The sequence below is a fragment of the Eucyclogobius newberryi genome, unplaced genomic scaffold, assembly GCF_026437365.1.
Source record: "Eucyclogobius newberryi isolate DKJ021-1_F unplaced genomic scaffold, fEucNew1.0.hap1 SCAF_14, whole genome shotgun sequence".
Taxonomy (NCBI): domain Eukaryota; kingdom Metazoa; phylum Chordata; class Actinopteri; order Gobiiformes; family Gobiidae; genus Eucyclogobius; species Eucyclogobius newberryi.
This window is the reverse complement of record NW_027315768.1, coordinates 32,884,295-32,896,530: the sequence shown is the minus strand read 5'-3', so window position 1 is coordinate 32,896,530 and position 12,236 is coordinate 32,884,295. Positions and strand designations below refer to the sequence as shown.

Below are 12,236 nucleotides of genomic sequence, written 5' to 3'. Positions count from 1 at the left end.
AGCTTCCTTGGGAAAAAACACGCAATATTTAAAATCTAATGTTAGGCCCGTTCTGAAGACCCTCTTGTCCCTGCACAGCACGCTAAGGTGGAGGTATTGATTCGTATTCATTCCTCGAACAGAACCCCCTCTCCTGGTTCCCAGTACGGGCTGAGGTTGCGGATCGGAGGACACTGCGTGGGCGTGTGTGTGTAAGCCCCTCCCTCTTTGGCCCAGAACGACCCGTCCTGAATGGATAAAAGCATCAGCAGCAGTTGGGACCTGCTCTGCTTCTTCAGGCTCCAGCTCTCCAGACCAGAGGACCTCACCATGAAACTGCTCCTGTGTCTCTGCCTGTCTCTGGCGCTAGCGCTGGCGTAAGTCATATAACTGCACTTTCACACTTCTAACGACTTACTAATTTTGACTAGTCGACTATACTTTTTTTTTATAATGGTCATATTTTCATTCATTATCTTGACTTTTTCCAACAAAGAACGTAGCATTATTAGGTCCAATTTTCGTCAATAATACACTTTACTCTATCTAAAAGCATTAAATAACCTTTAATTTTGTTGATAATGTATCTAAAAAGTCTCAATGTCGTCTACTAAAATGAGTTTAGCTGCAGCCCTTTTGTCCATTGACAGCAGCAATTCATAAATTCAACTGTTGCTATTCAGTAGTCGTGAGCATAATACAAAGGCCGCAATTATTCAGTCAACCAACTGTTCTTTGGAAACAATTGAGTTAATTAAGATTGTTTAAAGAAAATCAAAAGCTTACAATTGACTCTTTGTTTTGCAGAGTTTTCAATCAAATCTTCAAACCTATTGAAAATATTCCGTCTTGAGCAAATCCCATCAGCTTTACTGCTGTGTAGATGAAACATTCGCTGACACAGATGGACTCATTTATTCAGTTGTAATTGTGTTGTGTCTTTGACCAGTGACGATACAGATAAAGGTCATGGACGAGGACATGGAAACAAACCTGACCATCCTCCAGCTCATGGACACACGGACGGACACAGCCACGGAGTCGGCCACGCCAAGCACGAACACGACCACAAGCACCACCAAGGTAAAGACTCATGACCACAAGCACCACCAAGGTAAAGACTCATGACCACAAGCACCACCAAGGTAAAGACTCACGACCACAAGCACCACCAAGGTAAAGACTCATGACCACAAGCACCACCAAGGTAAAGACTCATGACCACAAGCACCACCAAGGTAAAGACTCATGACCACAAGCACCACCAAGGTAAAGACTCACGACCACAAGCACCACCAAGGTAAAGACTCATGACCACAAGCACCACCAAGGTAAAGACTCATGACCACAAGCACCCACCAAGGTAAAGACTCATGACCACAAGCACCACCAAGGTAAAGACTCACGACCACAAGCACCACCAAGGTAAAGACTCATGACCACAAGCACCACCAAGGTAAAGACTCACGACCACAAGCACCACCAAGGTAAAGACTCATGACCACAAGCACCACCAAGGTAAAGACTCACGACCACAAGCACCACCAAGGTAAAGACTCACGACCACAAGCACCACCAAGGTAAAGACTCACGACCACAAGCACCACCAAGGTAAAGACTCATGACCACAAGAACCACCAAGGTAAAGACTCATGACGACAAGCACCACCAAGGTAAAGACTCACGACCACAAGCACCACCAAGGTAAAGACTCATGACCACAAGCACCACCAAGGTAAAGACTCACGACCACAAGCACCACCAAGGTAAAGACTCACGACCACAAGCACCACCAAGGTAAAGACTCATGACCACAAGCACCACCAAGGTAAAGACTCATGACCACAAGCACCACCAAGGTAAAGACTCATGACCACAAGCACCACCAAGGTAAAGACTCACGACCACAAGCACCACCAAGGTAAAGACTCAAGACCACAAGCACCACCAAGGTAAAGACTCATGACCACAAGAACCACCAAGGTAAAGACTCATGACGACAAGCACCACCAAGGTAAAGACTCACGACCACAAGCACCACCAAGGTAAAGACTCATGACCACAAGCACCACCAAGGTAAAGACTCACGACCACAAGCACCACCAAGGTAAAGACTCATGACCACAAGCACCACCAAGGTAAAGACTCACGACCACAAGCACCACCAAGGTAAAGACTCATGACCACAAGCACCACCAAGGTAAAGACTCACGACCACAAGCACCACCAAGGTAAAGACTCATGACCACAAGCACCACCAAGGTAAAGACTCATGACCACAAGCACCACCAAGGTAAAGACTCACGACCACAAGCACCACCAAGGTAAAGACTCACGACCACAAGCACCACCAAGGTAAAGACTCATGACCACAAGAACCACCAAGGTAAAGACTCATGACGACAATCACCACCAAGGTAAAGACTCACGACCACAAGCACCACCAAGGTAAAGACTCATGACCACAAGCACCACCAAGGTAAAGACTCACGACCACAAGCACCACCAAGGTAAAGACTCACGACCACAAGCACCACCAAGGTAAAGACTCATGACCACAAGCACCACCAAGGTAAAGACTCATGACCACAAGCACCACCAAGGTAAAGACTCATGACCACAAGCACCACCAAGGTAAAGACTCACGACCACAAGCACCACCAAGGTAAAGACTCAAGACCACAAGCACCACCAAGGTAAAGACTCATGACCACAAGAACCACCAAGGTAAAGACTCATGACGACAAGCACCACCAAGGTAAAGACTCACGACCACAAGCACCACCAAGGTAAAGACTCATGACCACAAGCACCACCAAGGTAAAGACTCACGACCACAAGCACCACCAAGGTAAAGACTCATGACCACAAGCACCACCAAGGTAAAGACTCACGACCACAAGCACCACCAAGGTAAAGACTCATGACCACAAGCACCACCAAGGTAAAGACTCATGACCACAAGCACCACCAAGGTAAAGACTCATGACCACAAGCACCACCAAGGTAAAGACTCATGACCACAAGCACCACCAAGGTAAAGACTCACGACCACAAGCACCACCAAGGTAAAGACTCATGACCACAAGCACCACCAAGGTAAAGACTCATGACCACAAGCACCACCAAGGTAAAGACTCATGACCACAAGCACCACCAAGGTAAAGACTCACGACCACAAGCACCACCAAGGTAAAGACTCATGACCACAAGCACCACCAAGGTAAAGACTCACGACCACAAGCACCACCAAGGTAAAGACTCATGACCACAAGCACCACCAAGGTAAAGACTCATGACCACAAGCACCACCAAGGTAAAGACTCACGACCACAAGCACCACCAAGGTAAAGACTCACGACCACAAGCACCACCAAGGTAAAGACTCACGACCACAAGCACCACCAAGGTAAAGACTCATGACCACAAGCACCACCAAGGTAAAGACTCATGACCACAAGCACCACCAAGGTAAAGACTCACGACCACAAGCACCACCAAGGTAAAGACTCATGACCACAAGCACCACCAAGGTAAAGACTCACGACCACAAGCACCACCAAGGTAAAGACTCATGACCACAAGCACCACCAAGGTAAAGACTCATGACCACAAGCACCACCAAGGTAAAGACTCACGACCACAAGCACCACCAAGGTAAAGACTCACGACCACAAGCACCACCAAGGTAAAGACTCATGACCACAAGCACCACCAAGGTAAAGACTCATGACCACAAGCACCACCAAGGTAAAGACTCACGACCACAAGCACCACCAAGGTAAAGACTCATGACCACAAGCACCACCAAGGTAAAGACTCACGACCACAAGCACCACCAAGGTAAAGACTCATGACCACAAGCACCACCAAGGTAAAGACTCATGACCACAAGCACCACCAAGGTAAAGACTCATGACCACAAGCACCACCAAGGTAAAGACTCACGACCACAAGCACCACCAAGTATTGGACAATCAAATTGTCATAACATAAGTACAATAATATAATAGAATAAAACAGAAGCAGGGCAGGTAAAATAAATAGATATTTCTATCAGTTTTCTCTCTTCGATCATTGTGTGACTTATAGTATTTGTCATGTTTTCTGCAGCCGACTTCGACCGGTGCAAGGGTCTTGAGATGGACGCGGTCACAGTGAACGAGGAAGGCGTGCCGTACTTCTTCAAGGGTCAGTGTCAAAGTCTCTCTCACCTGGCCTCAAACCCACAACCTGGACCATAAATGACCTTCTTTCCCGTCCGGCCTCCAGGCGACCACCTGTACAAGGGCTTCCACGGAGACCCAGAGCTGGCCAACGAGACCTTCGCTGAGATGGACGACGACCACCACCTGGGGCACGTGGACGCAGCCTTCCACATGCAGCACGAGGGCGACAACGACGACGACCACATCTACTTCTTCCTGGTTTGTAGACGATCAAAACCTGTCTGAAAAGAGATTATTTATACGATATGATTATGACCTTAATTTGCGTCTCCATACAACTCAAAATCTTATCTTTCTACAAACTTCTAGAGCAAAAGGAAATGAAGCCCTCAGAAATATTGTTCCAGCTAAAATGTATTGAACGATGAGTCAATATAGCTATTATCGAGGTGTGTTTTGTACCAGTAGAACCGGAATTATTACTATTTTTTGAGTGCAGTCGTCGTCGTCGCCGATTTGATTTCAATTCAAGACATGACGAGACCTCTGCATTTTGTCGTTATGACGCAGGACAACAAAGTGTTCAGTTACTACCAGCACAAGCTCGTGGAGGGTTTCCCCAAAGACATCTCCGAGGTGTTTCCTGGGATCCCCGACCACCTGGACGCCGCCGTGGAGTGCCCCAAACCCGAGTGCGACGAAGAGTCCGTCATCTTCTTCAAAGGTGAGTCACAAGGACACGCTGCATATACATGTCCGGTGTGTTTCAGCCAGAATAAAGGCTGAAATGTGATTGTGAATGAACTGCAGGAGGTTTAATAAGGTCTAAATTGTCCTTAAATAATGCAGATGTCTTTGTTTTGTATAAATAAGTTATTTTCAAGCACGTTTTAGAGTTTGTGTTTTCCAGAGAACAATTACAATGATCAAAACTCTTTTTTATGGTCGACTTTAGTCAGTCAATTGTTTAGTAGTTCTGGTTTAGTTCTGGTTTAGACCTGGTTTAGTTCTGGTCTAGTCCTGGTTTAGACCTGGTTTAGTTCTGGTCTAGTCCTGGTTTAGTTTGGTTTAGTCCTGGTTTAGCCCTGGTTTAGTTCTGGTCTAGTCCTGGTTTAGTCCCGGTTTAGTTCTGGTTTAGTTCTGGTTTAGTCCTGGTTTAGTTCTGGTTTAGTCCTAGTCTAGTCCTGGTTTAGTTCTGATTTACTTGTCCTGGGTTAGTCAGGGTTTAGTCCTCGTCTAGTTCTGGTTTAGTCCCGGTTTAGTCCCGGTTTAGTTCTGGTTTAGTCCCGGTTTAGTCCCGGTTTAGTCCCGGTTTAGTCCCGGTTTAGTCCTGGTTTAGTCCCGGTTTAGTTCCGGTTTAGTCCTGGTTTAGTCCTGGTTTAGTCCTGGTTCAGTCCTGGTTCAGTCCTGGTTTAGTCCTGGTTTAGTCCTGGTTTAGTCCTGGTTTAGTCCTGGTTTAGTCCCGGTTTAGTTCCGGTTTAGTCCTGGTTTAGTCCTGGTTTAGTCCTGGTTCAGTCCTGGTTCAGTCCTGGTTTAGTCCTGGTTTAGTCCTGGTTTAGTCCTGGTTCAGTCCTGGTTTAGTCCTGGTTTAGTCCTGGTTTAGTCCTGGTTTTTACCTGGTTTAGTCCTGGTTTAGTCCTGGTCCAAATTTAAAAGCTGAAACTGGTTTAATTATATATATTTTTAAATTTTAGGGTAATTTTTTTTAGAATAAGTTTGTGGGTTTGATCCAACTGAAAATAAGTGGAATATAGCTTTATTTTGTATGTATTTTCCCCTCCCACGAGCCTGACTGTTATTTTTATCAGATGTCGATCAAATTTGAATAAATGCAGGGTTCAGGTACTGCAGAATTGTACGGGGGTTTAAAGTATATTTACAGAAAACGGCGATCATTTATGGACTAAATAAACCCACAGTTGTATTTTCTCTACATTTGTTTATTGACTGGAGGTTTGTGTGATCGTCGTTGCACCGTTTTATGCCCTACGGGAGAGTAAACGTGTGTAGTATGTTCACGTTTGTCATATTTGTATGCGCACATATCACATAATACTTTTCCCTCGTGCAGGCGACGACATCTATCACTACAACGTCAAGACCAAAGCCGTGGACAAGAAGGAGTTTGTTTCCATGCCCAACTGCACGTCCGCCTTCCGCTTCATGGAGCACTACTTCTGTTTCCACGGACACCAGTTCTCCAAGTTCGCCCCCAAAACCGGAGAGGTCCACGGCAAATACCCCAAACCCGTCAGCGGGTACTTCCTACGCTGCGCCCATTTCGGTGAGACGGCCTGAAGTTCTTACACTGTAAAAAAACAACAACAACATTGAGTCACATGTTAAAGGACACGTTTGAACAGACTTCTAACCGTGTCGCCTCAGCAGAAAGTTGTATTTAGCTTGATTTACGCTTAGATGTAAAATACCGTATTTTTTTAACCATAAGTCGCACCGGAGTATAAGTCGCACCAGCCATATAATAGAGGAAAAAAATATATATATAAGTCGCAAATCCAGATAAAATCCAAGACCAAGAACAGACATTTCATCTGTAAATGCAGTTTAAAATAATAACAGATGAGAGAACATGGTGAATAGGTGTACGTATGCTAACGCTAACACCTTCAGCTACACGACGTATGCTAACGCTAACACCTTCAGCTACATGAGGCACAGACAGAACTGTGGTAAGTGTCTGGTATGTTAACGTAACATATGAACAGTTATTCAGATAACTATAGCATAAAGAACATGCTAACAAGTTTACCAAAGCATCAGTTTTACCCCAAATCACTAAATCCATTGAATTCTTCTTCCTCTGTGTCACTTCTAAACAACTGCACAAACTCCAGAGGAAGAGGAAGTCTTCTGCGTCACTTAGAGCCTAGAGCGCCCTCTTGTGGTCGTCAGTGTGAAAATAACCCCGGCCAAAACTATGAAAAAAGGTGCAACTTATACTTAAAATACGGTATTCTACAAGTCTTTTGTAGTAGAATAGTTTTGTTTTCTTCAGGTACGAGATGATGTAATTACCATGACGTGTTTGGACTGTAACTTCCGCCGTCGTCAGAAATCATGGCTTACATAATGTTTGACGCGGAGGAAACAAACAAAATGATTCATTCACACTAGTTTCATTGTTCACGTGGTCCACTCGCTCTGAGCTCCAGAAAACACTCAAATGTGGAGATGCAGAAGTGCATACATACGTTCCAGACTCTGAGCATTTCTGCCTCAAATCATTACAACTGCGTGCTTTGGCTTTACATCAGCGTGTCGGGGGCAAGCTAGCTTTCGTTAACTTCCCTGTGGTAATTCCCTCTGCTGCCAGTAGAGGAGGCACTGACTGACTAAGAGAAAGTCATGTGTGCTTTCTGTACAAAAATGATATCGAGCTGTCAAACATGAGACGCCAAAGCAAAAGTTACTCTAGAGCATGTTTAAAGGACAATAACGATACAAATAATGCAATATGTGTCCTTTAAAGCGCCCCCTACAGGTCGGGCAACTCATTGAACTGAAAATATATTTTGTGATAAACTCATGTAATCTGTGCGTGTTTAGCTGACGAGGACGACAAAGTGGAGAGGGAAAGGTGCAGCAGAGTTCACCTGGACGCCCTCACCTCGGACGACGCCGGGAACATGTACGCCTTCAGAGGTGAGCGCGCTTTTCACGCTCCAACGCTCCAACGCCAAGGAAACGTACAACACGTGAAACTATTTCAAATAAGAAATAAGACAAAAGACAAAGCATGAAGTAGGATGAGGTTACAGCGTATTTAATCCTACAAGTTTATTTGTAGAGCACATTTCATACACAAGGCAATTCAAAGTGCTTCACAGCAGGAAAAATGCATTCAAATCACAAAGAAATTACAGAAATTAACTAAATAAAAAAATATCAATCCAACTGATTGTCTAAACTAATAAATCACAAACAAAAGAGAAGAGTGCAAAGAAAAAATCCTTTCAGTCATATGCGCAGCTAAACAAAACAGTTTTTAGCTTAGATTTGAACATTGTCAGAGTAGAAGCCTGTCTCACATCTTCAGGAAGACTGTTCCAGATTTTAGCTGCATAAAACTGAAACTGAAATATATACACATATATATATATATATATATATATATATATATATATATGTGTATATATATAGCTCCATGTTCATCTCCAGGTTTATCTCCAGGTTTAGTTCCAGGTTTATCTCCAGGTTTAGTTCCAGGTTTATCTCCAGGCTGGTGAACATTGTCTTGACCTATAGCATTCTGACCATTCTCATTTCTCAGATCACCACTTAATTGAAAAAGACGAGGGCAATGACACGGTTGCCGTGGACACCATCGAGCACGTCTTCAAAGAGCTGCACAGTGACGTGGACGCAGTGTTTTCATACGACGACCACCTCTACATGATCAAGGCACGTTCACACTTCAAACACACTTCAGACTCAATAGTGGTCCTCATAAAACACACACAATACGAGTGTTTCCCAACTAGAGGTACGCGAGCAAACGTCTATAGTCAAGTCTACGTCCTGAAGTTTGCTGTGGGAGATCTTTGACTTCAGGGACGAAGTCAAGATGCATCAACACGTCTAATTTAGTCTTCCAATGTTACAACTGCAAATTAAATATTCGAGCTAACATGACATCGCGTCCCATGTGATGAATCAGGGGGCGGAGCTTCCAAATGAAAAGGCTGCATTTAGCTGTGGTTTATACTCTTTGTGCTTTCCCTGCTAACGTTTAATGACTGAATCAGGGATGGCACAAAGTCAAAGTCACAGTTTTAGTTTAGGCGGAGCTCAAGGTTTGAGAGTCACTGGGGAACGGGACATGGAACATTTCATTAGAGAAGACTGTATACCGTATTTTCTGGACTATAAGTCGCACTGGAGTATAAGTCGCACCAGTCAAAAAATGCATAAAAGAGAAGAAAAAAAACATATATAAGTGGCACTGGAGTATGAAATGCGGTTGAAAGTGTGAAAATAACAAATAATATCACATATAAGTCGCTCCGGAGTATAAGTATATAAGTATAAATAAAAAAATAAGTATTAACAAAGCCTGAATCATTAGTAATAAACTATATATTAAATCGCCCCCTATAGGTCGGACCACTCATTGACCTAATATACGTTGCGATACATTAATTTAGAATCATAGAACAGCACATTTTTTAGGTTTATAATTTCACTTCCTGTTTGTAATCGATGACATCACAGTTGGAAATTACCCAGCAAGCACTGGGCCAAAACTCATCTAATGTCACCATTTTTTATCTGACAAAAATAAATATATGACAGAGACTTTATTTTGTTGAATTAAGGTTTAGACATACAAGTAGTTTATTTGTGTAAATTATGTATAAACTTTGTCTGGAGTGAACGTCCCTGGTGTGATGTCACTTCCTGTCCCTGGTGTGATGTCACTTCCTGTCATTTCCCACCAATTTTTTCGACGTTTTCTCCACAAACACCTGCTCGATCGGTGTAAAACTATCATTTACATGTACAATAAGTATAAACACACCGAATACAGTCAAAATGAGAAAATCGTAAAAACCCGTCATGGGCCCTTTAAGTCTTTCCTTGAGCATTTTTAAGGCTGTTTCAAAGTGCCGTTATAAAGTGTTACTAAATATTGAAAACCACGTACAAGCTGCAGATGCGTTCACGCTTGACCCTGCTCTGAGCCTGTCGCCCTGCTCTGAGACTGTCGCCCTGCTCTGAGCCTGTCGCCCTGCTCTGAGACTGTCGCCCTGCTCTGAGCCTGTCGCCCTGCTCTGAACCTGTCGCCCTCTGCAGGACGACCACGTGCACGTGTACAAGGTGGCGGTGCCCCACGCTCACCTGGAGGGTTACCCCAAAACTGTGAAGGAAGAGCTGGGCATCGAGGGCCACGTGGACGCCGCCTTTGTCTGCGAGGACCATCACATCGCTCACTTCATCCAAGGTACGGAACACCCGCACAAAGGTCCATCGCACTCGTGTGACACAGTCTGCACAAAGGTCCATCGCACTCATGTGACACAGTCTGCACAAAGGTCCATCGCACTCATGTCACGGAACAATGACACTCAACTCAAACTCAAACTCAAACTCAAACTCAAACTCAAACTCAAACTCAAACTCAAACTCAACCTCAACCTCAACCTCAAATTAAACTAAACTAAACCCAACTCAACTAAACCCAAACCTAACCTCCTCAGGAGAAAAGGCGTGTACTCAAGAAAAGGAGGAGTAAAAGTCAGATAAATACCACAGAACACACTCACATTGTGTTCTTCTGTCTGGCAGGGAACAAGATGGTGGACGTGGACATGAAGATCCACCCGCGCGTGCCGACCAACGAGCGCCCGCTGGCCCTGTTCAAGAAGGTGGACGCGGCCATGTGCGGCCCCGCCGGGCTCAAGGTCGTCGTGGGGAATCACTTCTACCGTTTCGACAGCTTGATGTTGATGGTCGCCGCACGAGCTCTGCCCGAGCAGCACCGGGTCTCCACCGAGCTGTTCGGCTGTGACCACTAGCCACGCTCCTGAGTCGCCGCAGAAACCATGCCGATGAAAAGATCCGACGTGCTATTAGTCTTCTCTTTTCTTACCTCAAGTCATAATGTAGTGCACTGGCCCTCGGCACGCGCCCGTAGATATGTGTTGTGAATAAAGATGAATGGGAACTAAACGTGGCGTCCTGTGATTTCTTTCACCGTGAGATGTGGTTAAAGCTGCGCTGTGTAACATTGAACCTTCATTTCACCGGGAAACGCCCGATGAGATGGAGGTTTATTACTCGAGGTGGAGCTGGCCAAGAGCGCCGCGCAGACATAATAGAGAAGAAAAAAACATATATAAGTCGCACTGGAGTATAAGTCGCATTTTTTGGGGAAATTTATTTGATACAATCCAGGAAATGCAAATCTGTAAATGCAGTTTAAAATAATAACAGACAGAGAACATGGTGAATAGGTGTACGTATGCTAACGCTAACACCTTCAGCTACATGAGGCACAGACAGAACTGTGGTAAGTGTCTGATATGTTAACGTAACATATGAACAGTTCTTCAGATAACTATAGCATAAAGAACACGCTAACAAGTTTACCAAAGCATCAGTTTTACCCCAAATCACTAAATCCATTGAATTCTTCTTCCTCTGTGTCACTTCTAAACAACTCCACAAACTCCAGAGGAAGAGGAAGTGCCGCTAACGTTTATTAGCATAGCCACACAAACTAGCATTAGCATTAGCTGATAAAGACCTGAAACAAACAAACAGCTCAGTCTGGAGTGGCCACTTCGGACCATGAATAAACCTCAAACCTCTGGATGATACTGTCACATGAACAACATCCACACGTCAATCAAAGGTAAACATGTTGTCAAAGCTGTTTGTGTCAAACAGGATTTGTGTCTGAAATAAAATCCTATCTTCAGCTTTAATCGGCATAGCAACGTGGCCACATTACAAAGCCTCCAATCAATAACAAAACCAAGATATTTATAACTCTCAAACTTGCTACGGGAATATTCCCCAGAAACTCACTTTGATTCAGAACTTTGGTTTCGTCTGCTTTCAAAACTAGTTTCAGTGAATGCAGATTGAACTGTTGGTTATAAAAGTTCAAAAGCCTGTTCAAGAAGGTCCAGCAGAGGATGTACTTCCTGTGTCAGCTGAGGAAAGCCAAGCTGCCAGAGTCCATCATCACCTCCTCCATCACCTCCTCCATCACTGTGTGGTACGCTGGAGCCACAGCCAGGGACAAACAGAGACTACAGCGCATTGTACGCTCTGCTGAGAAGGTGACTTCCATCTCTGCAGGACCTGTGCGTCTCCAGGACTCTGGGACGAGCAGGTCGGATCACACCTTCTCACCCTGGACACAGACTATTTGAGCCACTCCCCTCAGACAGGAGGCCACTCCCCTCAGACAGGAGGCCACTCCCTTCAGACAGGAGGCCACTCCCCTCAGACAGGAGGCCACTCCCCTCAGGGACCGGACCAGGACCTCCCGTCACAAGAACTGGACTCATGATCACTTCCTAAACACTGTCACTTTCTGCACTATTTCTGACCATCTGT

At 44.8% G+C, this 12,236-nt stretch overlaps 1 protein-coding gene across 1 annotated transcript; it reads left to right on the top strand.

Moving 5' to 3' along the window:
- The first annotated feature begins 930 nt into the window (after nucleotides 1-930).
- Nucleotides 931-10,834, top strand: hpxa (hemopexin a). The gene is made up of 9 exons (XM_072445270.1): nucleotides 931-1,062; nucleotides 4,093-4,170; nucleotides 4,252-4,406; nucleotides 4,719-4,872; nucleotides 6,220-6,432; nucleotides 7,716-7,811; nucleotides 8,440-8,570; nucleotides 9,963-10,110; nucleotides 10,455-10,834. The coding sequence occupies exons 2-9, from the start codon at nucleotides 4,122-4,124 to the stop codon at nucleotides 10,682-10,684; spliced, it is 1,176 nt and encodes a 391-aa protein (XP_072301371.1). The 5' UTR covers nucleotides 931-1,062; nucleotides 4,093-4,121; the 3' UTR covers nucleotides 10,685-10,834.
- The last annotated feature ends 1,402 nt before the right edge of the window (nucleotides 10,835-12,236 follow it).